Source organism: Nelumbo nucifera, chromosome 1, assembly GCF_055504915.1.
Source record: "Nelumbo nucifera cultivar China Antique chromosome 1, China Antique-T2T, whole genome shotgun sequence".
In the NCBI taxonomy this organism is placed as follows: Eukaryota; Viridiplantae; Streptophyta; class Magnoliopsida; order Proteales; family Nelumbonaceae; genus Nelumbo; species Nelumbo nucifera.
In genome coordinates, this window is record NC_142649.1 from 109,212,980 (window position 1) to 109,240,725 (window position 27,746).

General features: G+C 37.1%; 2 protein-coding genes across 5 annotated transcripts; both read left to right on the forward strand.

The window, feature by feature from the left end:
• Window positions 1–243: 243 nt before the first annotated feature.
• Window positions 244–2,057, forward strand: LOC104605918 (heavy metal-associated isoprenylated plant protein 44-like). The gene is made up of 3 exons (XM_010270870.3): window positions 244–517; window positions 1,340–1,415; window positions 1,667–2,057. Exons 1-3 carry the CDS (start codon window positions 482–484, stop codon window positions 1,987–1,989), a joined length of 435 nt encoding a protein of 144 aa, XP_010269172.1. The 5' UTR covers window positions 244–481; the 3' UTR covers window positions 1,990–2,057.
• An 11,087-nt stretch (window positions 2,058–13,144) lies between these two features.
• On the forward strand, window positions 13,145–25,864 carry LOC104605916 (uncharacterized). Of its 4 annotated transcripts, XM_088892106.1 has the most exons (8): window positions 13,145–13,634; window positions 13,888–14,621; window positions 22,263–22,462; window positions 22,544–23,905; window positions 24,283–24,459; window positions 24,564–24,738; window positions 24,841–24,945; window positions 25,018–25,864. In XM_088892106.1, exons 2-8 carry the CDS (start codon window positions 13,925–13,927, stop codon window positions 25,674–25,676), a joined length of 3,375 nt encoding a protein of 1,124 aa, XP_088748232.1. In that variant the 5' UTR covers window positions 13,145–13,634; window positions 13,888–13,924; the 3' UTR covers window positions 25,677–25,864. The 4 variants fall into 4 exon arrangements, with proteins under 4 accessions (XP_088748232.1, XP_010269171.1, XP_088748231.1 ...); XM_010270869.3 differs by having other exon boundaries at window positions 22,263–23,905; XM_088892105.1 differs by having other exon boundaries at window positions 22,263–23,905; window positions 25,027–25,864.
• Window positions 25,865–27,746: the final 1,882 nt, after the last annotated feature.

Below are 27,746 nucleotides of genomic sequence, written 5' to 3' on the forward strand. Positions count from 1 at the left end.
CCCATCTTTTCCCTGAGCCTTAATATTCTCTCTTCCGGTGTTGGCTTCTATGTCGGTGTTGGGCTTATTGCTGGGCTTGACCCACATTTCACGCATCAATCTGAGGCTTTAGATACCATTCCCTATCCAAAAGATTTTAATAATTTTGACAAGTGATGATCCACATCCACACCCCAAGCCCAATTAACTGGAGCACAACACAAGCAAATTTTTAGTTGTGGAAGAGTGTGGAGAACATTGGAATATATTACAAAGAGATTATTAGAACCTAAGGAAGCGATGCCTTCAGGAATATCTTCTGGGGTTCGTCTTCATCTACTCTCTTCTTTCACGTTTATCTATCTATCTATATATACAAGCCCTCCGACATAGCCATGGTCACAACTACAAAGAGAACATTCACCCGTAACCTTCAATCGACTACTGTTGCTTTCTCTATTCAGAATTTGAACCTCCGCACAGCATCATCAAGAAGAACAACATGCCTAAGACCAAGAGTCGACCTCTTTCATTGCAGGTTTGGTTCCCATCTCAACTGTGTTCATTTTTTCAATTGGGTATTGTTATGCTTGTGTCTTGAATTCTTGGAGATGATTTATTTCTACTTGATCCGTCTCCAATTAAATTGAGAAAAAGCCAAAGGCAATTTTTTTGGTTTTTGGTGGAAGCATATGCTTGGAACGTTAACTTGGTAGTACAGACTCGATCCATATTCAGCTTATGGGTCCAACCCATATACAAAGAGTTATATAATTCGGGGTTTTTTCCTTGTATTCATCTTTTTGGTTTGGGAGACAAGTAGAGTCGTAGGTGTATTTGCAATTTAGGCTCCATTTGAAAGGAGTACAAATACAAATATATAGAGTGCAAAATCTTATATTTTGTATTTTTTTGTATGTATTTATATTGTATATATTTGTATTCGTACTCCTTCCAAACTGAGCCTTAGTGTTTTTGGGTTTTTCTGTGAGTGAGGTGTTGTGCACAGTTTTATATTCTTCACCATTGTTGATTTTATAGTGATTTTCTACTCCTTCACACATAGACATAAGGTATAAGCCGAATCATATAAATCTGTGTATTATCTTTATTTACTCCTCTTTATCTCTGTTTTTCTTTGAATTTTGAGTGCTATTAAAATCTGTATTTCCGAGTTTTACACAAAAAGTATAAATGAAAGATAACAAACAAAGAGAGAAAAGATAAAAGGGAGAAAGAAAACTAGGACCAATATCTTTTTAAAATCATTTATTGGGTGTCTTCATGCATGAAGCATGATATGAACTTCAGTTGAGTTCAGAGAGAATTAACTGATTCTCTGCTTCTTAATTTGTTTCAGACCGTGGAGCTAAAGGTGAGGATGTGCTGCACAGGCTGCGAGAGAATTGTCAAGAATGCCATACAAAAGCTTAGAGGTGCAGAGCTAGCTAGCTTTCTATCGACTATGATATGGGAAAAACAACTCATATCACAAACGTGGTAGCAAATATCAAAATTCATGGGTGGATTTTGATTGATCAAAACTCTTTCCATATCATATTTTTTCTGCATGGGTCATAGATTTTCTTTCTATAATTATTTGATGCAAAATTAATAATTCTGCCAGTACTGAGAGAAGAAATAAGGTAACTGACTAACAAACTCCATTAATTGATGAATGAGTCAGGGGTTGATTCGGTGGAAGTGGATGTGGAGATGGAGAAGGTGACGGTGACCGGGTACGTGGATCGAAACAAGGTGCTGAAGGCAGTGAGGAGGAGCGGGAAGAGGGCAGAGTTCTGGCCCTACCCGAATCCGCCTTTGTACTTCACGTCCGCCACCAATTACTTCAAGGACTTGAGCAATGACTACAAAGAGAGCTACAACTACTGGAGGCATGGCTACAACGTCGGTGAACGGCATGGGAATATTCCGGTGTCTTACAGAGGCGATGACAAGGTCAGCAACATGTTCAACGATGATAACGTCAACGCCTGCTGTCTCATGTAATTTATATATCTCATTTTAATGTTTTTATGTAAATAAAATAAAATGAATTATGTATATTATATATTTATGATTTTCCATTTAATGTGCTGTTTTTCATTACTCAATAGTTCTCTCTTCGAAATTGACCTGATTCCTTTGAGGACTCCGGATCTCCTGCCCACAAGAACTCTGCCCACGTCTAGAGATGGGCAGGAGATCCGGAGTCGATTCCTCTTCACAGAAAATTATTGAGATGGGCTTGGGTTGCATTTTGGTATATGGCCCATCCATCCTAAAGACCACTCTATGGGCCTATGGCTCAGCCAACCATCTGGGCTTACAGATCAATCCGTGATGTCATAATAATGAAATTTCAAAAAATAAAATAAAATAAACCGATAGCCTGTTAAATGAGTCAGAGATTTCTCTTCTAAAGGTACAAAATCAGTAAAAAGTTGTGTTTGGAACGAGTGGTTCAACTTGGAACCAAATTGTCACTTGCTCATAGATTTTCATCATTCCATGCATTGAGGGCTCTGACGTTTATACCGTTCCTACTTCCCAATTCAAAGTTAAACATAACGCTGCAGTACCAAACGCACCTGCATCGTTTTTGTTGTTGTTGAGGTTTTAATATCCAGATACCTGAATTTTCGAAACAATCCAAAAGCCCAAGTCCCCCACTTTTGATTAGGGGTGACCATGAGTCGAATTCTTTAGGAGCTATTCGAGTTCAATTTGGCTTGGTTTTAACCGAGCTTCAAGCTGAGTTTGAGCCTAATAAAACTCAGTTCGCAAGTTGGCTCGAATAGCTATATACATAACAATAACAATAACAACAACAACAATAATAATAATAATATAACTCTAATCGAGTTCGAGCTCGAGGTCAAGCCTTTTACTACCTTGGCGAGTTGAGCTTGAATAGCTAAGTATTCGGCTTGGCTCGAATCAACCCCTACCTCTGATACTCAAAACGAGAAAACCACAAATTTGCATTAACTAAGAGCCTCTTTGGGATGGCTTATGCGTTTTGATCAAGCCACTATAGTTACTCGGCAATGGTTGAGATTTGACCACCCAAGTTCAGGATAAGCTATTTGGGAGTATTTTATTTGCAGTCATAAAAATAGTGTGTTCAAAAAGCACACGTCTGCATTTTGAATTTTCACCAAACTTGCTTCTGTCTTCTCCGTTTTGGGCCATCTTAATACATGAGAAGTAGACTTGTTCATGGGTCGGGTAGCCCGAAGGCCCGGCCCACACCCCGGTCGGGCTTGGACATGTAATTAGGCCTGCAGGCCTGACCTCGGGTCCAAAACAAGTCCGACTGTGTTTCAGGCCGGGCTCGGGATTTATCAAAAAAGCTCGACCCGACTCAACATTATATATTAATATGTATTTTATATAATATAAAATATATAATATTTATTAGAATATATATATATATATATTAATAATTTAATATATACATTTTTTATTTTTTTCTTTATAATTTCTCTCTCTCTCTCTCTCTATTCAGCCGCTTCAGCAATAGTAGCAGCATGAGCTAGACTTCGGGCTCAAGCCCAAGCCTAGGCTTCGGGCTTTTTATGAGGGTTGGGCTCGGGCCCAAGTTGTAGGCCCGATGGTCAGGTCAAGCTCGGGCTCGGGCCTTAGAAGAATCTGTTAATGTAGAGTAAAAGCCCGACCTGGCCCATGAACAGGTCTAATGAGAAGCCATTGTGCCAAAGCCCATCCAAACGGGTACTAAGAATGTCATACCAAGATTTCCATTTAACTTGAAAACCTAAATGGTAAAGACTAATCACCTAGATTTGCTCTTTACAAAATGCTCCTCACAGCACATCCCACCGTGCATGCGAAGATCCCCCACGAGATGCTTCCAATGTGCGGTTGAGATGTGTTGTTAGGAGCAAATCCAAACTCCTAAGACCTGCATCAGCAAAGGTATGGGATCTGATCCTCACAAATGGGCACCTCACAAGCACATCCACCGTGCATTGGGAACATCTTCCGTGAATTATAACTAATAAGTACAAGAGATGTTCCCAATGCATTATAGGATGTGCGTGTGAGATACCTATAAGGCGCTAGGTGTGAGGAGCAGATCCGATCTCTAGTAAAGGCTGCCACCTCAAAAAAATCCTGGGTTGTTTAGGCTGAACTAAAAGACTAATCATCATCTCTGGCTTCCACCAGGAAGGATTAATAAGGGATGGACTGTGAGAGAGAGAGAGAGAGAGCAGGAGAGTATAAAGTGGACTGATCTCTTCAGAGGGTTGCAGTTTGGGACTTTCGGGTTTGGGTAGCTAGACAGATTCAACCCCCAATTTTATATCACTGGCCGGGTCCAGAATTTTGGACTTTATATATATATATATATATATATATATATATATATATATATATATATATATTAAAATTGGTCCTACCATGTCAGCAGTCCTCTCCTTGCTTCAAATCCCCCTTCTTAATTTTTTCTTTTTTTATTTTTTTAATTTCACATAATTACCCATTAAACCAATAAGGAAATCACATATGCTTAACTATTTCTAACAACCATCAAGCTTTTATAATGTTTAGCCAAGTGACACCACTTTCCCCCACTTCCTCCTAAATTGTCTCTAATTCTTATTTATCTCCTTAATTATCTCTAACACCTATTTATCTCTTCAATTATCTCTAATTTTGTAGAGAGATTCTCTCCTAAACTATTTCTAATTCCTATTTGTCCTCTCCCATAAGTTTCAATTAAAAAAAAAATTCAGAACTATTTAAATGTTATAACGAAATTATATGCTAAATTTAAAATATTTATTCAAAACACAAAAAATTAATAGATTTAATAATATTCTTATTATTAATAATTCAATATTTTTACAAATTTCAGCCTGAAATTATGTAGCAACAATATAAATTATAATTTTATGAATTATTCAATTTAAATGTTATTCAAATAATAAAAAATTAACATTAAAAAATAAAACATCATTTAAATATTTTAACAACTAAAAATCTAAAAAATTATAAAATTAGCTAAATAATATAACAAAATATTTAATATTATGTAATAACATTAAAATAAATAAAATCCAAATAATAAATATTTTTAAACATTTTACATATTATTTAAATATTTAAATAACAAAATATTTAACAAGACAAAATTTTAAATAGTTAAAAATAACAAAATTATGTAATAAATTAAAAAATTCTTAAAAGTAGAAAGATAATTATAATATAATTCATAATATTCATATTAATAATAGTACAATTATAATTTTAAGGATTATTAAATTCAATAAATAATTAATATTTTAAGAATTTAAATAACAATATTATTTCAATAACTAAATAATATTGTAAATAACTAATTTCACTTATATCAATTAATAAGTATAGAAAATAACTATCAACAAAATTATATTTATAAGTAATAATTTTACAATAATAGTTTACATTCATTATATATTTATATATACTATAATTAATATTTATTTTATTTTCAATAATTATTTATTGTTTTTTATAAATATTCTTTCAATAATTATTTATAAATGCATTTTTATTTTTTGTTATTTAATAGAAAATTATCAATAATTATTGGAGATTAAACAACTATTATTTAACTTTTGAAATTTAATTTATCATATTTATTGTATTTTTCATAAATTAATTTATAGTAATTATATATTTTTTATAATTTATAGATTAGTACTTATTAGAGATTAAACTATTATATAAGATTACACTATTTATTGACTAATTTAGTATATTTTCATATTTATTATATTTTGTAATTATTGTATTTTTATTATATATCTATTATATTTTCATTATAAACTTATTTTCAAGGATTGTGTACCTTTGCTATAAATTTTCAATAATTATTGGAGATTAAACTATTGTTATTTATTAGAGATTAGACTATAAATTTAGTTGAAATTAGGAGTGTTCAATGATTGGTTCAGTTCAGTTGCAGGTTGTTTCACCAACCAAATCGATCTGGTCAAGTCCATAGTTTGTCACTTGAAACCGATTGACCATTAGCGAAAACCCACCAACTCGGGTTGTATCGATTCGGGTATATTTTTTGTTTAGTTTGTTTGTTCAAAAGATTTAAACTTAAAAGTTAACTTTAAATTTCATAAATTACAATGATGTTATTAAAAAATAAATTACAAAAATTAAATCTATGATATAAAAATATTTTAGACTAACAAATATGAGAATTTTCCTACTTTCTCCTATTAAAAAATTAAATTTTAAATATAAAATATTGATATATATTTATTAAATCAAAGTTGATCTAAAATACTAGAAAACCGACCAACTCGGGTTGAGTTTGATCGAATTGTTTACTAAAAAGTTAAAATATAAAACAATTATATACTCACATGTATTTCCATTGTTTAACTTTCGCTTAACAAAGCACGGGTCCCTGTCACTATGCCTCTCCTTGCTCCATTATCCTCACTGTGCATTTTCTTTGTCTTTCTCTCCTCTCCCCTTCCCACCACTCCCATTTAGCCATGTCACTCAACTACCTAAAAATATTCCTATAATCTCTCTCTTAAGGTATCTCATTTAAAACAATAAGAAAGTATCATGCTGCCACTCCCTAATCAATTCTTAAAATGCATCCCCCCCAATCTATATCCACTCTCTCTCATTTAAAATATTCATATTAATTAATAAATAGTTAAATACGGTTAGTATTTAATCCCGCATATATCCAATGAGTATTAAAAAATGTTATTACCAAAAGTTAATAAACACGGTTAGTAAATTACCAAAAATTAAATATTCTTATTAGTACGATTAATAAATTACTAAAAATTAATAAATATTGTTATTAATTAACTCACTAACAACATTTTATAGAAATTGAAAACTCTTTAACTAATTTCTATAAAATTGAGAATTATATTAAACAATTATCAAAAAGTATAAAATTGTAGTTATTGTTATTATTATAATTAATAACCAAATACAAATGGGGAACAAAATATTATAATGTTAGAAAATGAAATTATTAATTAATTTATATTGAAAAATAAAAGATAAATTAGTGTAATTTTGTTAGTAAGCTACCAAATAAAAAATATATTTAATAACAATTTAAAAAATTCAATAAATCCCCATAGTTACACAAATGTAATAAAATTTTCAAAAATTTTCATAAAATAACATTTTTGAAATTAAAAGATATAAAGTATTTGAAAGTTTATTTAAAATGCATTAAATAATTATTGAAAATTATTAGAATATTTTGGAAATTTTAGAAAAATTTATTACATTTGATAGATTTTGGAAAACCATTGAAAAATTAGGTAATTTTCATTGTAAATTATTGAAAATTATTAAAGTTAAATGATTATGGGAAATGGAAAACTATAATTTGAACAAATAATTACATAAATTATTAAGATAAATTAGTATAATATTGGAAAAAGGAAATTATTGATTAGTTTATATTAGAAATTATAAGATAAATTAGTATAACTCTATAAGTATACCATTTAAAAAGAAAATAAATTATTTAATAAAAATTTAAATAAATTTGAATAAATTTTCAAAATTACACAAGTACAATAAATTTTCCAAATTTTTTATAAAATTATATTTTTGAATATTAAAGACAATTTAGTGTACTTTTAGAAATTTACCATGTGGTTGATACTCAACATATCCTTTTGATCATTTCTATCATCAAATTGAATATTGGGTTGACAATGACAATGTTTTCAAAATTGGATCAAACCAAATGCTTAGACTGGAAAAATTGGGAATCGGACACCATTTCACCTCAAAACCGCTTTTTGTCCAAAAATCATTTATTTGGTTAACGAACCGCTGACCTGGGTGGTCAAACTGTCAACCCGGACAACAATTTTTGGTCTTTTATTGTTTTTCTAATTTTTTATTATTTTTGTCAGAGTTGGTCATCCGTTCAGACCGAATAGTCAGACGGTTTGACCCCATAATGGTTCCCTATCCGGTCCAATTTTAAAAACTTGGACGGAGAGTGGGTGCCTTGCCTTGTGCTTGGCTTGGTGTGTAGCATGGCCTAGCCCAAGGCCCGACCCACGACACAACGGGCCCATGCGGGCTTGAGTTGTGGGCCATGTCGAACCAACCCCCCAAATTATCCTAGAAGAGGGAGGCACAGCCTGGGATGCGTCGTGGGCCAGCACGATACAACTCGCACTTTGTATGGGCCACATGCGGGTCATGTCGTGTCGACCCAACACAACCCAATTTACACGTCTACTTGAACCCGCCCAATATTGGGAATGGGGCAGGGAAATTCGAGGATTCTCCATCCTTAATGAGGAGTTGGGTGCCTTGCCCCTGAACTCACCCGGCATTAAGGAGTGGTTACCTTGCCCTGAACCCGCGTAACACTAGGGATAGGGCGGGGATGGGGTAGAGTATCTTGAGTATGGGGCAGGGAAAGGGATGGGGTGCCTTACCCTGAACCCATCCTATTGTCATTCCTATATAATTGTTAATTTATCAGTGGAATTAATAAAAATGTTAGTTTTTATAATTATTTTTATTTATTTAAAATTAATCAAAATTTTATTTAAAAGTAATAAAAAGAATAAAATTTATTAAAATTACAACAAATTATTAATAAAACTAAATTTATTAAAAAATATTTGTTCATATCCAATTAACAATAATTATTTTTTTATAAATCAACATTAAATGAAAAATAAAATTATTAAATCTTTCAGATTTTCCCGTGAATCGCACGGGTCCCTACTAGTATATATATTAAAATTGGTTTGTCCACGTCACCATTCCTCTCCTTACTTCCAACTCCCCTTCCTAATTTTATTTTTTATGATTTTATGATTTTTTTAATTCCACATAATTACCCATTAAACCAATCAGGAAATTACATATGCTTAACTATTTCTAACAACCATAAACAAAGAGGAATTTGCTTTTCTAATGTTTAGCCAAGTGTCACCACTTTCCCCCACTTCCTCCTAAATTGTCTCTAATTCCGATTTATCTCCTAAATTATCTCTAACTCCTATTTATCTCTTAAATAATTTAGTAGAGAGATTCTCTCCTAAACTATCTCTAGTTCCTATTTATCCTCTCCCCCACTTTTTATCTATATCTATCTAAAGAAAGTTTCAATTAACAAAATTCAGAACTATTTAAATGTTATAATGAAATTATATACTAAATTTAAAATATTTATTCAAAACACAAAAAATTAATAGATTTAATAATATTCATATTATTAATAATTCAATATTTTTACAAAACTAATCATGAAATTATGTAGTAACAATATAAATTATAATTTTACAAATTATTCAAATAATAAAAAATTAACATTAAAAATAAAACATTATTTAAATATTTCAAGAACTAAAAATCTTAAATAAAACATTGAAAATAGCTAAATAATATAACAAAATATTTAATATTATGTAATAACATTAAAATAAATAAAATTCAAATAATAAAATTTTTTAAATATTTTACATATTATTTAAATATCTAAATAACAAAATATTTAACATGACAAAATTTTAAATAGTTAAAATAACGAAATTATGTAATAAATTAAAAAAAAATCATAAAAGTAGAAAAATAATTATAATAGAATTCATAATATTCATATTAATAATAATTTAATATTTTGAAAAATTAATAACAAATTATGTAATAATTTTATGGATTATTAAATTCAATAAATAATTAATATTATTTTATTTTCAGTAATTATTTATTGTTTTTTTTATAAATATGCTTTCAATAATTATTTATAAATCTATTTTTATTTTGTTATTAAATAGAAAATTATCAATAATTATTGGAGATTAAACAACTATTATTTAACTTTTGAAATTTAATTTATCGTATTTATTTATTTTTGTTATAAATTTATTTTTAGTAATTATATATTTTTTATAATTTATAGATTAAACTTATTAGAGATTAAACTATTATTTGAGATTACACTATTTATTGAATAATTTAGTATATTTTTGTAATTATTGTATTTTTATTCTATATCTATTATATTTTCATTATAAACTTATTTTCAAGGATTGTGTATGTTTGCTATAAATTTTCAATAATTATTGGAGATTAAACTATTGTTATTTATTAGAGATTAGACTATAGATTTAGTTGAAATTAGGAGTGTTTAATGATTGGTTCAGTTTAGTTACAGGCTGTTTCGCCAACCAAATCGATCTGATCAAGTCCGCAATTTGTCACTCGAAATCGATTGACTATTAGTGAAAACCCACCAACTCGGGTTGTATCGATTTGGGACTATTTTTGGTTTAGTTTGTTCGTTCAAAAAATTTAAACTAAAAAAACTAACTTTAAATTTCATAAATTACAATGATATTATTAAAAAATAAATTATAAAAATTAAATCTATGATATAAAATATTTTAGACTAAGAAATATGAGAGTTTTCCTACTTCCAATATAAATAAATAAATATATATATATATATATATATATATATATATATATTTATAAACCAAAGTCAATCTAAAATACTAAAAAACTGACCAACTCGGGTTGATTTTGATCGGATTGTTTATTAAAAAGTTAAAATATAAAACAATAATATACTCTTGTATTTTTATTTTTTAACTTTTAGTTAACAAAGCACGTCCCATCACCATGCCTCTCCTTGTTCCATTATCCCCACCCTACATTCTCTTTGACTTTCTCTCCTCTCCCATTAAGCCATGTCACCCAACTACCTAAAAATATTCCTATAATATCTCTCTAAGGTATCTCATTTAAACCAATAGAATAGTATCATGTTGCCCCACTCCCTAATCAATTCCTAAAATGCATCCCCCAATCTATATCCATTCTTTCTCATTTAAAATATTCATATTAATTAATAAATAGTTAAATGCGGTTAATATTTAATCCCAACCATATTCAATGAGTATTAAATAGTGTTATTACCAAAAGTTAATAAATATAGTTAATAAATTATCAAAAAATATATTATTATTAGTACGGTTAGTAAATTACCAAAAATTAATAAATAAAATATTGTTATTAATTAACTCATTAACAACATTTTATAGAAATTGAAAACTCTTTAACTAATTTCTATAAAATTGAGAATTATATTTAGCAATTATAAAAAAATATAAGATTTTAATTATTTTTATTATTATAATTAATAACCAAATACAAATGGGAGAACAAAATATTATAATGTTAGAAAACGAAATTATTAATTAATTTATATTAAAAAATAAAAGATAAATTAGTGTAATTTTGTTAGTAAACTACCTAATAAAAATATATATTTAATAACAATTTAAAAATATTTTCAATAATTCCCCATAGTTGGACAAATGTAATAAAATTTTCATAAAACTACATTTTCATAAAATAACATTTTTGAAATTAAAAGATATAAAGTATTTGAAAGTTTATTTAAAATGCATTAAATAATTATTGAAAATTATTAAAATATTTTGGAAATTTTAGGAAAATTTATTACATTTAATAGACTTTGGAAAACCATTGAAAAATTATGTAAATTTCATTGCAAATTATTGAAAATTATTAAAGATAAATGACTATGGGAAATGGAAAACTATAATTTAAATAAATAATTGCATAAATAATTAAGATAAATTAGTATAATATTGGAAAAAGGAAATTGTTGGTTAGTTTATATTAGAAATTATCAGATAAATTAGTATAATTCTGTAAGTAAACCATTTAAAAAGATAATAAATTATTTAATAAAAATTTAAATAAATTTACCATGTGGTTAATACTCAATATATCATTTTGATCATTTCTATCATCAAATTGAATATTGGGTTGATGGGGACAGTGTTCTCAAAACTAGATAAAACCAAATGGTTAGATCGGAAAAATTGGGAACTGGACACCGCTTCACCTCAAAACCACTTTTGTCCAAAAACCGCTTATTTGGTTAGAGAACCGCTGACCTAGGTGGTCTAGTCGTCAAACCGGACAACATTTTTTGGCATTTTTTTGTTTTTCTAATTTTTATTTTTTTTGTCAGAGCGGGTCATCCGGTCGGACCGAACAGTTGGACCATTTGACCCCAGAACGGTTCCCTATCCGGTCCATTTTTAAAAAACCTTGGACGAGAGTGGGTGTCTTGCCTTGAGTTTGGCTTGGTGTGTGGCATGGCCTGGCCCATGGACCAGCCCAACCCACGGCACGGCACGAGCCCATGTGGGCTCGATCTGTGGGTCGTGCTGAACCGACCCCCCAAATTATCCTAGAGGAGGGAGGCACGGCTAGGATGCCTTGTGAGCCAATATGACACGACTCACACTTTGTGCGGGCCACATGTGGGTCGTGTCATGCCAATCCAACACAATCCAATTTACACCTTTACTTGAATGCGCCCAATAATGGGGACGGGGCTGGGAAATTCGAGGATTCTCCATCCTTGATGAGGAGTGTGGTGCCTTGCCCCTGAACTCGCTCGACATTGAGGAGTGGTTACCTTGCCATGAACTCGTGTGACACTAGGGACAGAGTAGGTATGGGGTAGAATGTCTTGACTATGGGGCAGGGAAAGGGATGGAGTGCCCTGCCCTGAATCCACACCGTTGTCATTTCTATATGATTGTTAGTTATTAGTGAAATTAAAAAATATTCATATTAAATTAACAATAATTATTTTTTTATAAATCAATATTAAATTTTTTAAATTTTCCCATGCATCGCCCGGATACCGGCTAATTTATATATATATATATCCTCTGAGTATAACTCAACTTTGACCCAACCCAAACCCAATCCGACTTTTACACAAGTACACGTAGTTAAATTATAAGCGGGCTGGTTGATTAATCTAAGCAGAGCCCGCCCCCAAGCCCAATATTCCGAGTGCGTCAAATTATTGGGTTGGATGAATTGCGCTTGACATCGGATTCAACCCGGCCTTAGGCCCAATTTCGACTTTTACCTGTTCCAATTTCCAAATTTCTAATTCCAATTCATCGGCAACAGGCAAATTTTTTTTTTTTTTTTCGGCAACAGGCAATTTTACAGTTTACACCGCAGCCAGTAGAATTCTATTTTTTTTTCTCACCACTCAGAAATTTTGGAACAGAAAGTTAAACAGTAACAAGATAATCTGAGCGGCGTCCGCATTCGTTGGCCGTCGATAAGAAGCAAGAATACTGAATACCACCGTCTACCGAGACTGGTTTCTTCGTGTCTAAGGCAAGCTTACAAGGTCTACGTTCATATCTCACCTCACCTAATAAATAAATAAAATTCACTTTCTGCCGTCAGCCGTGTGATTTGCATCAATCAAGACTCTAGGAGATTGGTCAGTTTGGTTTGATTTGATGCGGCATGGTACCCCCATTAAAATACATCCAACAAACCCTCTTGCCACCTTTCAAATTTCCACGTTTTCCTGACTCTTTATTTTTCTTCGGGGTTTCCGATTTCCATCCTATTGACGAATCGCAAATGGAATTCGCGTAGAGAAGCAGTACAAAATTACAGCAGGAGGGGTTGGGGTTAGGACTCCTTCTCCCACCGTCCCACGCTTCCATCTTCCATTCCATTCCAAAAGGATAGCGCACCAGAGAGAAGAAGAGAGATAACAGAGGCTATCACTTCTTTGCCTGCTGACTTTTCCGGTACTGTCCCTATTCACTTTTCTCTCCTCTCATTTCTCTTTGTTCTTCTGGTTTTGCTTGCATGTAATTTATACTTCCTTTCTCTGTTGCTAGGTTTGTTCTTTTACCTAAATTTTGATTCCGTGCTGTCCGATTGTTTTGATTTCGATTGTTGTTTTTTGTTTATCTGGATTGAAGCCTGTGGATATTGTTGCTTTGATACTCTTTTGGGGGGGTTTTGATCAGTTTTTCTCAGTTACTTGTTTTGTTCCAGGAAAAGAGAGGGGGGAGTTGGGGTGGAAAAAGGATAAATGATGGGCGTTGGTTCATTGGGTACCGGAGGATCGTCGTCGTCCAACTTATCGCCATTAGCTCCGCCCTTCACCATCGATCGTTCCGCCACCAAGTCCAAAACCAATACCTTGGTTCATTTTACCGAAGAACCGTACCCTTACCCCTATAACAAGCCTTCTTCCGATAATTGGCTTCATTTGCACCCTCCATCTTCCGTACCCGATTCATTTTCCAGTCCCATTCCCGAGCCTGATACAATCCATACCACCGGCAATTATGGATACTTCGGTGGTCAGTCTATGAGTTCGTTCGGTATTCATGGACCTTCTTTGAGGCCTAGTGCTGCCACTTCCTCCTCCTCTACCACCGGTGCTTTCGCATATGGTCAACACTCGGAAACAGCGAGAAGTGGCTTTCTTGAAGCAAAACCGTACTATCCCCAGTACCCTGTCGCAGCACTTCCCGATGATGTTTCTTCAGTGGTCTTTACCGAATCTGGTTCTGACGTGCTGCCTTCTTCTTCTGTTGCTCCCTTGAGTGGGTCCTCTAAAACCGATTACGCGCAAACCTTATCTGGTCTGGGCTACTCCACCGAGTGGAGTGGATTCTGGAATGGGCCTTCTGACGAGGAGCAGAGGAGATGGAAGGAACTTGAAGGGAGTTTGTTCTGGAAGGAGAGTGGTTCATCGACTAACAAGAATTTGCTAAAGCAAGGTATCCCCAATTGCTTATGGCTTTTTGGTGCCCTGACCAGGCATGATTTCCATATTTCTAATTACTGTTCTTTTTGTGTTCAGACGGGTCAAGCAGCTTTGTCTTCATTTTTTTTTATCATTGTTCCCCTTGATTTCGTTTGATTTACTGTTCTTTCTTTTCTTGGTTATTCTTCTTTCTATCTTAGCTTCAGAGCCCCGCATGCAGTCCTGTCTACTATTTTTTTTTGATAATTGAAATCCTGTCTACTATTTATGGGGTACAATTACTGCTCTTGTTCATCTTAGTTAGCTAGATTCCATGAAGGCTTTCCAGTTCATAGTTTTCAAAGCACCAAGGCAAGGCTAGGTGAAGGGGGCATCTTGTCGGCTAGTCACCTTGGCAATGTAGTTTTTTTTATTTATTTTTGAATAAAAATCATGAATCCTAGGGTAATTCCCTAGGTTCCATAGCAATTAGCCACTATCTTTCACTTGTCATTCTCTAAAACCTTCATAAAAGACCATAACCTTTATATTAACTATTAAAACATAGAAAATCAACATGTTCACAATAAGAATAAGAAGAAAGAAAAGAAAATTCAGAAATATAGGGGCTGATACCCTATTTTTGTCAAAGAAGAAGAAGAAGAATGTGCTGATTGGACTAGGTTCTTCCTTGTTTATTGAGTTAGGTTTTGAAGTTCTCAAGGGTTCAAGACATTATTCATCAACATATGTGTTGATTGAGCCCCAACAAATAAGAAAATAATAAAAAGAAACTAGTGTATAAACCCAAAAAATGAATAATTTAGTTTAATAATATCTATTTTATTATCAAAAAAGAGCAAAAAATAATTCACATGTACAAAATAGCTTGGTGTTTGAGTGAGGCATCCCTCCATGGGTGCCTTGATGCCTAGGCATTTGCCTTGATAGCTATGTTCCAATTTGTTGTCTGCTAGTTGGTAACTAGGCCATTGGCTCTGATTTTGGATGTGAATATTTGTATGCATACTTATGAAGTGAGAAAGTTATGTTTTGTCCGTGCATATTGACAAACTGAATTAATTATTTAAGCAAACTATAATGGATGTACAAGTATTGATGTGTCTTAGCATCTTGTTTAGACCTATGAATAATTTTTTTTTTCATTTTTTGTCTTTATAGTTGGTTGGACTGCATGTCAATAAAAACAAAGTTATAATTACAACTCCCTTTTTTCCAATGCTAATGAATTCTGTGGTTATTGATCAAAAAAAAAAAAAAATTACAACTTCCTTTTTGTTCCATTTTAGCTAATTTGAAGGATGCTTGTACCCATTCAAGTTTATCTAAATTTAATATCATCAAGTAGAAAAAAATTCTAACCATGTAATATCATAATTTTTTTAACTTGTGTTTTTTATCTATTCCCCTTCAAAAAGTTTGACAAACCTTTCCGCATATCATTTTTTTTTTTATTTTCTTGATCAATGCCAAGATCAATAGTGTTTTATTAATAAATCAGTATGGGGGAGTATAAGAAATAGGAAACAAAAGAAGCTAAAAAAAATCAAAGTGATTTTTACCCCCACTTATTGCTAAAGAAACAGCTAGACGATTGGTGGATCATTCTCTCTCTCTCTCCCTCACACACACACACAATCACATGCACATGCATGCCATTTCTTTTTGTATATGCATCTCATCCTCATCATTACCCTCTGATCTGATTCTTTTTGTTTTTTTTTGGGGGGGGTGATGAGTGTGTATTGATTTGCTATGGAACTACATTAGAGCATTCATGTGTACAAAGAGAATCTTTACAAGAGGATTCTAATTATAGCAGCAAAAAGTGCAAAACCTAATTAGCAAAAAGATAAGTGGAATAAAAAAGTTTGCGTAAAGGGCATCCCTGAACAAATGGGTGCATCACTAGCTAAGATCTGGGAGCTCTAATTGTTTTGGTGATGATCTCCTCTGTTGTTTTGCTTCTTTGCTGAAGTATAGGAGAATAACTTTATGACCGTAGCACCCTAATAATTGCATGAGGTATAGAAGACCGCAACGGCCTGACTTTTTATTTAGGCCCTTGAGATTCCAACACCTCAAAAGTTGCTCTATGGTTGCATATACACACACACATTGCATTATTGCAACTACCCATTTTAGTTTATTTTTTTATATATTAGAAAAAACAATTGTTCTTCATTCTACAATAATTCCTATCACAGGATTTTTGCTTTTTTTTTTTTTATCAGTAACAGGAGATTTTTTTTCACCTTGAAAAATTTGTGTTCATTCTGATATGGTTCCTGTTACTAACTAAATAGGGTGTTCAAACATGTTTTTTTCCTTTTCTTTCTATACAAAGGAACAAACAAGTTTGCTTTTACCAATTATAATTTTGCATCAAGTGTGTACTGCCATTCAAGCACCAAATCCTTGTTTCTGCCCTTGTGCTTCAGGTAGCAGAAAATGAAAAGCTACCAAATTGCACCCTTTGTTCCATTTTGGCACACTCAATTCCACAAAAAGAGGTAGTGCAACAAAAAATCTTTAATGATTGTAATATCCATATTCCATTTTGAAATGCTCTGAGAGAATAGAATTCAGTAATATCCATGTGTATTATAATTATCTAGATTTATTTCTTTGTAGGCAACAATTAGTGGTTAGTGACTGTTGCTACCAAAGATGGGGCTGAGGGCAACAAGGGAATTTCGTTGGTGTTTGAGGCAGACGGGTTTGACCTGTAGCCTGTAGGTAGGGGAAGAGTACATGTCAGAGGCCCCGGGTGTTATCCCAGGGGCGGAGACTTTGACAGTCAAGTTAGTCAAGTATCAAAGAGGGGTCAAACCAGGATTGAGATGAGGGCTAAGAGCTTAGTCCTTAATAGCTAAGGAGAATTCTCTTGGGATTCTGAATGCAAGAGGAAAAGTGAGTTTACCTTGGGATGGGGACCCCCTTTTATAGCTGAGCTTGCCTTGGAGTGGATGGAAGCAGTTGGAGATGTGCGACCAGGATTCCATTTGGTCGATGCCACATGGCGCGATCCGAGGCTTGCTAAGTATATCCACATCACTTGGCCCCCACTCTCGAGGCGGTAGTGGCCGGAGTCAAACATTGCGTTGAGGGGAGACCTTGGCCCCAGTCGAAGAGAGTACTGCGTAGTTGTGTGGTGTCGGATGGTGCGTTGGGCAGAGACCTCGGCCTTGGTCGAAGATAGTATCATGCAGTTGTGTGGAGGCATTGGCCTCGGCTGTTGAGGACTCTTCTTGGCGACTGTGTGGCAACTACTTCATTGTTTGCTTCTCGCCTCATTGGTGGATCACGATGGGCCGAGAGCGCAGGATTGTGGCCAGGATGGGTTTGAGGCATCCACATTCATTGGCTGTGTCTCATAAAGGTGTTGTCGTCATCTAGCGTGGGTTCGTGCACAGGATGGGTGTCGGTGTTGACCGATTGTGGCCTTGCGCAAGATGGTGTAGAGGGTCGCTCCTGACTCGAAGATGATCGGTGGGCCGACTTATTCTTTCGGCGTCGTTTTGTCTCCTCGAGGTTGAGGCCACGTGTAACATGTCGGTTTGGGCTGTCAGGTCGGCGGTTCCGTGGCCGTTGGATCAAAGCAATACGAGCCGTACATTTTCCTTTAAATGGGGATGCTGGTTGAGTGAGTCTTCACCATTTGCTCGACCCTCGAGTTTTTGCTTGTGATTCTAGAGACCTCGGATACCAACCAACCGATTCCTTAAGCTTCCTTTTCTCACTTAGACACTAGGTAAAGGACTCCTGCCTTCGAACCATGTCGTACTCGGACTCTAGACCTGAGTGCTACGAACTCCCTGAGTCCCTGACATAAGTGACACTAATAGTTCTTCTTCCTCCTTGTCTAGTAGTGGGAGTGATAGTAGTGAAAACAAGAGCTCCCCTCGGGCACCTGGTGTCCAGGTACTGAGAGAGAGGACCGCCCTTGGGGGAGCTGAGTGGGACTGACGGGGTAGGGTTCTTCCGATGAAAGTTAATACATATGCTCCATTTCCCATTAACTTTCTTAACCATGACCGCGTTAGACAACCATTTAGGGTAATGTACCTCTTAGATGGAGCTGGCGTCAAGTAGCTTATCTACCTCCTCTCCGATGGCTTTCCAATGCTCTAGTGCAAAGTTCCTCTTCTTTTGCTAAACTAGCCTACAACTCGAGTCTACGCTTAGCCCTGTGAGTAATGACCGAGGGGCCAATTCTTGGCATGTCAGCGGCAAACCAAGCAAAGATGTCGATGTTAGTTTTGAGAAAGCTTACTAGCTCGGAAAGTGTGTCTTGAGGGAGGCGTGACCCAACACACACCTTCTCGGATTTGGCCTCATCTAGGGGAATCGAGATGAGGTCCTTGGTTGACTGGCCTCGGCTTCTTGGTTCGTCCTGGTGGTCGAGCCCTTCCAACGACAAAGCTTCTTTATTCTTGCCTTCCAGTGCCGCCACATAGCATTGTTTGGCTGTTTGTTGGTTCCCCTTGACTACTACGCCATGCTCGGTGGGGAACTTCATGGCGAGGTGATAGGACGAGATGGCTGCCTTGAGTGCATGAAGAGTCGGCCTCCCAATGATGGCATTGTATGGGGAGCCTATCTTCACGACCAAGAACTCGATCATCTTGGTGACTTGTCGAGGCTCTATCCCTATTGTGATTGGTGGTAGGGTGATCTTTCCTTCTGGCTTGACGACTTCCCTAGAGAAGCAACTAGTGGAGCATCGACAAGCTGCAACTGGTTCGACATCATCTTCATCTTCTCAAATGTGTTGTAGAACAGGAAGTCGGCTGAGGAGCTGCTGTCTACGAGTATTCTCTTGACCATGAGACCCCCTGTAGGTCATCGTCGGGGAAGGAGATGACATCTTTTGGCCTCAACGTCAAGCCTTGGATGTTGAACTGCCTGGCGTATGCCTTTCGGGTCGAGGCCGATGCTCCACCCGAGGTTGAGCCCCCAGCAATGACGTCAATGACTCCCGCTAGGGGGAGATGGGCTTGGGGCTCAGCTTGTTGCTGCTGTTGCTGTGAGACTGAGGCGCCGATGTCACCCCCAACGTACTCTTTCAGGTGCTCACGACAGATGAGTGACTCGATCTCGTTTTTGAGTTTGTAACAGTCCTCAGTGTCGTGGCCGGTGTCGTGGTGGTACTTGCAATATTTCTTGGGGTTACCCCTTTTGGGGTTCCTCTTCAATTTGGCCGACCATTTCATGTATTCCTCCTTCCCTACTTGCATGGCTATATGCGTTCGGGTGGAGTTGAGTGACGCATATTTGTTGAAGGAAGGGGCCGACGACTTTTTTTCACTGTCCTTGTTGGTGTAGTTGTGGCTACGGCCTTCCCTTTCCTTCCTCTTCTTATCAATGACCCCTTGGCTGGGGTCGGCCTCTGGCTCATGGAGGCGCTCGCTGGCCTTGACTTCTTCAGCAACGATGTACTTTTGTGCCTTCTTCAAGAACTTTACCTTGTTCTTGGGCGGGGTCTTGGAGATGGACCATTTAAGGGGTCTGGGCCGAAGGCTATTGATAACTGCATGCATGGACATCGAGGGATCAAGGTCTCTTACTTCGAGCTCTTCCCGCTTGAGTCGGGCAATGTATGCCTGAAGGCTTTCTCCACACTTTTGCTTGATCGCCATGAGGGATACGATGGTCTTCTAACACCGTCGACTGTTGACGAAGTGGGAGAGGAAGAGGTTGGCAAATTGGTTCCATGAGTTGACGGGTCGAGGAGGGAGCATGGAGAACCATTTGCGTGCTGCTCCCTTGAAGGTGGCTTGGAAGGCTCGACACATTAGGGTGTTGAAGTACCCATAGAGGAGCATGAGTGCCTTGAAGCTCTCTAAGCGGTCGTTTGGATTTGTTTTCCCATCATAAATCTCCAGAGTGGGAGCCTTGAAGTGAGGCGGGAGCAGCTCTGAGGTGATGGAGTTGGTGAAGGCGTCCATTCGGGTGGACGAGGGGTTCTGACTAGTGGAGTCATCACCTCGGCTCTCCTTCACCTGATGGATTTGGACTTGGATGGCGCCTATCTGCACTTGTAGGTTGCCAAGGCGTCGATCGATGGGGGCATGGGCCTTGTCCAGGTTCTCTTTTACGTGGAACGGGTTGACCCTATTTCCTAAGTGCTCGAATGCTGACACACCCTAAGCCTTACGAGACCAGTGATCATTGAGAAGATCGCGAAGATTTGACACTAGGGGGGAGAGGCGTACTTTCAGCCTCCAACCCTCGGAGGAGGGTTGTAGTGGCTAGAGCGCCTGCCATTGTCTCGGTGGTTGTCATGGGACCCCACTGGATCACCTCTTTGGTTGGGGAGCCAAGAAATCTTCGATGGGGGCTTGCTGGCCTGTCAGTTGTGGTTGTTGGACGTTGAGGGGTTGGCCTTCCTGGGGCCGATCGGACGTTGGCCCAGTGGAGTGCCCACTATATTGCCCTTGGCTTTCAACGGGGTGGCCTCCTGTCGGATGCCCCACCTCGTCCAATCTTTGGGCTAGGTTGTCTAGCCTATCGAGGACCAGCTTGAATTGGTCCATAGGAACCAAGTTATGAGCATTTTGAGTGTGGTCTTGCTTATCGTCCATGTCGAATACTTAATTAAGTTGAGTTTTTCTTTTTTCTTAGAGGGAAGTCTTGAAAATGTTGCCACAGAAGACGCCAATTGTTGTTGCCAAAGATGGGGCCGAGGGCAGCAAGTGAATTTCGCTAGTGTCTGAGGCCGACGGGTTTGACCTGTAGGCAGGAGAAGAGTACACATCAGAGGCCCTGGGTGTTATCGTAGGCGCGGAGACTTTGACGGTCAAGTTAGCCAAGTATCAAAGAGGGGTTGGACCAGGCTTGAGACGAGGGCTCAGAGCTTAGTCCTTAATAGCTAAGGAGAATTCTCTTGGGATTCTGAATGCAAGAGAGCAAAAGTGAGTTTACCTTGGGATAGGGACCCCCTTTTATAGCTGAGCTTTCCTTGGAGTGGTTGGAGGCAGTTGGAGATGTGCAGCCAGGATTCCACATGGCCAATGCTACGTGGTACGATCCGAGGCTTGCCAAGTATACCCACATCAATGACCAATCAGCAGAATAGCAGGTAAGGGTGAGTTAAATAATCATGCTTCTCCATAATGAATCAAACCGAGTTCACAAGGTTTCCAGGAAAAATCTGTTTAATCTGGGAAATTATGATGTGTTTGTGAAAAAATGTTGAAACTAGTGAGCATTTTCATTTTTTTGTATCTTTTTTTCTCTCTCTTCCAGATTGTGGGTTAATGCATGGATTTGTATTACCATTGTTGTTGTGGGATGGTTTGTTTTAACATGTTTGCATCAACATAATTGCATATGTCTCTATTTCTGTACAAGTGAGAAATATATCAATTTGCATTTTAAGTTAATGTTTCTTGGCCTTTAAATAATTTATATGTTACTTGATGAGCTCAAGCCCCCCCCCCTCCTCCATGTGTGTGTGCCTGCACTTATGGTTAATGCATAATTGGCCTTCTAACACTTGAAGGCCACGAAGGGGAAGAAATATTCTAAAAGGGAAAAAAAAACAAAACAAGGAGCTTCAATGAATAGATTACTTTGCATGAGGTCTATTTGCACTGGTGTTTGACTACCATGCAACAAGCTATTGGCATCCATTTGTTTTTTTGTGCAGGAGCCTCAGCCTCTGGGTACTTGACAGCAAACCAAGTTGAATCACTGGCAGGTCAAAGTCCTCTTGGATCTAAGGGCACAGGATGGCTAGATTCTAGATTGTTACCATTATCTGAGGAGAATGTGGGGGTTGCTCCTTTTAATATTTCAAGAACACCAGTCTTGAATCCTTCAACATGCCAAGAAGTTCCTATTCCTCAGGTATCATCCCCAGTATCAGTCATGAAACTACGGAGTCATCTTGATCCAAATACAGCTTCATATGATAAGCACTTCATGCAGCTTGATTCCTTTACAACCGATCCAGCAGGAATGTATCCATCATTTAAAATTTCTTCTCCCTGTCTAGCCAGCTCATCAGCTGCTAATTTCTCAATACCAATGACAAACCCATCAAAAAATTTCAATTCAAGTGGCAAACTTGGAGATGCATTTGGTAACAATGAGCTACCTTATGATCATAATTTCTCCAATGCGAAGAAGCCTCTCATCCAACTGATTGCCAAAGGTAAAGAAGGTTATGATGATGCTAACCAGATCAGCAATAGCATTGAAGGAAATAATCACATCTTTGTGGAACCCTCAATTAAGAAAGACGAGCAAGTAAAGCACAACACTCTTGCTGATGATTCTATTGATGATTTATTGAATTCATCTGAATTGCAAACTAATCCATTCAAACTCCCCACTGCTCTTTTAGCACCTGATAGAGGTAAAGGTTATATTGAGGGTCCTTTTGAGACCTTTGATCAGCATAACCCTGCAGAGGATTCCCCTTGCTGGAAAGGAGCACCAACTTCTCGTCGCTCTCCATTTGGAGTGACTTCACAATTTGTACAGGAGTTTGAGGGAAGCAATAATTTGGGTCTCAAACACTGCCAAATTCTTCCTGCCAATGTTGATAATGTGGCAGCAATTTCCTCACAAGAAGTGGAAGGAAGCTTGGTCCACTACAAAAGTGGGTCTCTGGCAGGTGGTTCATCAAGTTTGTTGAAAGGATCCTCTTATTTAGTAGGATTTCAATCCACTGAAAACATAGTAAAAGATGATGTTGAAGTGAGAAATTGTCATTCAAAAGGGAGGACTGGAAATGAAATTCAAGGTACTGGTGACATCCAAGAACTAGGAGCAGAATGTTTATGTACTTGCAGCAAAAGTTTTAGTTCTGAACTCCAAAATTGTCATATGGAGCAATTGAATCATGCGGTTAACATTACATCTGCAGAACAAGACTCAGTGGCAAGAGTTCATGATCCTATGGTGGAAATCAAGGATGCTGTGCAAGATGGTTCATCTCATGTGCTACTCCATTCTCTGGATCATACTTCAAGTTCTGCATGTAGTGCTGGTGTTCCCACTGAACTCACTGAACCACTAGGAGCATCAAACAGTTCAACTGAGTCTTCACTTCAAAAGTTAGATCTCAGTGTTGTGGTAAATGCATTAAATAATTTGTCGGAATTGCTTCTTTCTAGTTGTTCCAATGGTATGCATTCATTGAGGAAAGTAGATCATGAAAGTCTTCAACATGTAAGCAACAATCTTGAATCATGTCTCTCAAAATTGGGGTTAGTGAAGGCAGTGCCTCAATTACAATCTGCTCAACCAAACACTACTTATTTGCCAAGGGCACCAACTAAGGAGGTAATTTTTCAACCTATTTAATTTGTGGATTGGTGGGTGTGTTTTGGGTATGAGTATGGGCAGGTGTCCTGTGTGCGTTTGCATAATGCAATTCCGTGAAAATTTTCTCTAGTACAAGTAAATAAACTCTCCTTGAAACTTGTATGTCATGCAACATTTGTTTTTTTTTCTTCTTTTCCCTCATTTAACTAGAGTGCCCATGCCGCATGAGTTCTATAATACATTTCATGTTCAAGTCTGTTTATTGCTTACCTATCAAAAATCTTTTTCTTTTTTTTTTTCATTTTTTGAGGGGTGGGGTTAAGTCATTGTGTTGTGCATTTAACCATCCAATAGTTTCCAGCATCGAGCTGAATTTTATCTTCTCCACTCTCCAGAGTTCTGGTAAAAGCAGATCCACTTTAAGCTATGGAGAAACAAATGAGCAAGACAGTCACAGTGCTCATGAGGGAAAGATGCACACTAAAATGACTAGTAAAAAAGAGGATAAATTGCAGGATTTTGTTTTCTGGAGTGATGGAATAGACTATGAGTCAAATAATGACATGACCCAGGTATGGTTTTCATTCTTTCAATGCAAAGATATTTCATATTAAGCTTAATACATTTTCCAGGAAAAGAAGGCATCACATAGGTTATATCTCCTTGTTATTCTCAGGCTATAAAGAAAATTTTAGAGGAGAATCTTGATGAAGAGGAAATGCACCCACAAGCTCTATTATATAAGAATCTTTGGCTTGAGGCTGAAGCTGCATTATGTTCAATGAAATATAAAGCCCGTGTTGCTTGTATGAAGATGAAGATGGAGAAATGCAAGTCACACCTTGTAGAAGGTGAACTATTGAGTCTTTATCTTGGTTCTCTGTGACTCCATTGTGGGTGATGTGACTCTAGTCTTTATCTTGTCACTTGATTTTTTCCTTCCATCCCATCAGGTGCCGCTGGAAAGCCTTCTAGCATAGAGCAGTTGAACAATGTCCCATGTGAGACTAGTGTGGGTGATGTGAGGACATTAAAGAGTGAAGAGGGCTCTGCCGCAGGTGAACTATTGAGACTTATCTTGGTTCTTTCTCCATGACTTCTTGTCACTTAATTTTCTTCCATCCCATCAGGTGTTGCAGGGAAATCTACTAATATGGAGAAGCAGTTGATCTCAAAGGTCCCCCGTGATTCTAGTGTGGGTGCTACGAGGACACCCATGAATGAAGGGGGCTCCACCGTTGATATCTTTGCCCAAGATGTTACTCACTCAAGCAATGGTAGTGGGACTGAAGACGTAGAGGCTTCTGTTATGGCTAGATTTCACATTCTAAAATGTCGGGTTGACAACTCAAATTCAAGGGATGGAGGAGAGCGACTATCAAATCAAACTAAAGTCGGAACATATGTAGGAATGGAGAAGACGATGTCCTGCCCATGCCCCAGTGATGAACAAGATTTTGGGTTGAAGCCCCAAGCGACAAAAGTTGTTGATATGGGATTTGGGGAGAGTAGAAACCCTTGGCCATTTATCAGAGAGAGAATGGATTCGGGAGAGACCCTCAGACATGACATGGAGCATCATATTCGAAACTTCCACACTGAAAGCAAAATTGATTTGGAAAATGTTTCAGAGCGAGGTGAGAAAGTTAAGGAGTTCGGGGTATGTGTTTCAGAACCAACCATCGAGTGTTCAATGGTCAACAGGCCCGGAGATCAATGTCCAGCCAATGGGTACGATAGCTCCTCATTAGATTGGGAACACGTACTGAAGGATGAATTGACTCGATAGAATTGATAGTCAAGTTTCAGAAATGCTGGGAGATGTTCTAGGCAGTTGAGGAGTTCAGCATTGTCTCACTTCGCATGCATTGTATGTACTTAATTTAACTTTCTGCATCTGGGGTTGGAACTGGAATACTGTGATTTGACTATTATATTTGCATACTTTGTGTATAAAGCTTCTGAGCGAACTCTAAATCCCTGGGACCAACTTTTGTTTTTGGTGGTTACTTTGCCGTAGTTCAATCTGTTGCTCTGGGAATGGGAAGTAGGCCTGCGGTGCCTTTCCTTTACCCTATATACTGAGAATGTTTTGGAATCTCTCCTTCCATTCCATGATGCATGCACGCTGTAGTCTCATTGTTCATAAATAGGGAAGGCCTTCCCTTGAGGAGGGACTACTACTAACACCCTCTTTTCCCCATTCCTTGGCATCTTTCCGAGCTCTGAAACTCTCATTTTCCCAATCCCCATCTTCTCGACTTCAGAGCTCGGACCATTCATACCATTGCCCTACACTTGGTCCACTGCACTATTGTATGCTCTATTGTACCCAGAACTGAAATCAATGGATCCGAAACTTATTAATCAGGCTCTCCCAGAGTAAGCAACGACACAATTGATGCTATCCTGACTTGTGAGTTTTAGTGATACTAATTAAGAGGACTACTATAAGATTCGATCAAATCTCAGCTCGATGTTTACATTCATGCACGTCATAAACCTATTAACTCCCACATAGCGACACGGATCTAGCCATCTAGGCTCTATAAATTATAATAACAAGATGGAGATAAGATGTAGCTCAAGGTTTTTAAAACCGACTCGGAACCAAACCGGTCAGGGGTCTGGTTCTTGGGTCAAATGGTCCAATCGCTTGAACCGAATGGTTGGCCCATTCTGACACAAAATAAAAAATAAAAAACGGTTAAAACTGTTGAACGGTTTAAATCCCTGAGTCAGTGGTTTACTGACCAAATCAATGATTTTTTGCAAAAATCCGGTTTTGAGGAAAAACGGTATAACCAGTTCCGAGTTTTTCCGGTCTGACCATCCGGTCCGGTTTTGAAAACCATGATGTTGTAGCTTGATAGAGGTGGAGAGATTATTCGTTATCTCAGACTTTGTTACAATTGTCGGAAGATGGCAAAGCTTTCTCTTTCCTTGTTTTAGAGCACGCCCGCTCTTCTTCACAGCCCCGTTTCATCGATCGTTTCTCGTCTCTGTTTGTCGTTGGGCAATGGGTTTCATCTAATCATTCTGATGTGTTGAATAATTTGTGATTTTGGGCAGCTGAGATGAGGATGATCAAGGTTGTGGATGTCAGGACATGCCAGATCATATTTTGTTGGCTACAAAATTAACTTGTTGTGCAATCAACAATGCTTGGAGAAATACAATGGTCATGGAAGTTGCTACAAACCACAGGACACTTTCATCAACGAGTGCGTGGTCTGGTATCCTTGTTGATCTCACCTTCATTGTCTTGCCTCAATGCTCTTCCATGGTTGTAAATGGCATAATTTATCCACTGGATGGGGAGGGAGAAAGAGAAAGAGGAGTTTGGTCGCTTCTGTCAAGGTATTTGATTATTCACGACAGCAAAGAACAGTAATAATTTTATTATCCACTGTAACGTTCGTTAACGGTGTGTGTGTTGAACCAAAGTGAGACTTCCAAACGTTCAGGTACCTGATGTGGGTAATCCGGCTACTCACTACTGGAGATGACCTGGCTTCCAGCGTCGATGAGGACGGGTTTTTGAAAGAGGGGAGCTCAAAGATCCCGGGGTGATTCACCCGGTGTGGATACTTTGATGACTAAATTAGAACACAATGATAGTGTAGAATTTGAAGCTGATAACAATGGGAGCTCAGAGAGTAGAGATTTCACACAACAATACTAGTAAAAAATAGAACATACCTTCGCCCCTGGTGAGAGCGGGGTCTTTATACACTGGCTCAGGTGGGTAGGTGGAACGGTAACTGAACCCCTGTTACGATGGGACTTGTCGCATGTTAGGTGGTTGAAGCGCCGTCAAACGGTAATACTATCACTTCCCGTCAGAACGGGGAGTTGG

Bases quoted from the DNA above. Each gene is read 5' to 3' on its own strand.
- LOC104605918 (XM_010270870.3), top strand. From the start codon at position 482: ATGCCTAAGACCAAGAGTCGACCTCTTTCATTGCAG. The intron at 518-1,339 runs GTTTGGTTCCCA...AATTTGTTTCAG, and splicing joins GTCGACCTCTTTCATTGCAG to ACCGTGGAGCTAAAGGTGAG. The intron at 1,416-1,666 runs GTGCAGAGCTAG...TGAATGAGTCAG, and splicing joins TGCCATACAAAAGCTTAGAG to GGGTTGATTCGGTGGAAGTG.
- LOC104605916 (XM_010270869.3), top strand. From the start codon at position 13,925: ATGATGGGCGTTGGTTCATTGGGTACCGGAGGATCGTCGTCGTCCAAC. The intron at 14,622-22,262 runs GTATCCCCAATT...TTTTTTGTGCAG, and splicing joins CAAGAATTTGCTAAAGCAAG to GAGCCTCAGCCTCTGGGTAC. The intron at 23,906-24,282 runs GTAATTTTTCAA...TCCACTCTCCAG, and splicing joins CAAGGGCACCAACTAAGGAG to AGTTCTGGTAAAAGCAGATC.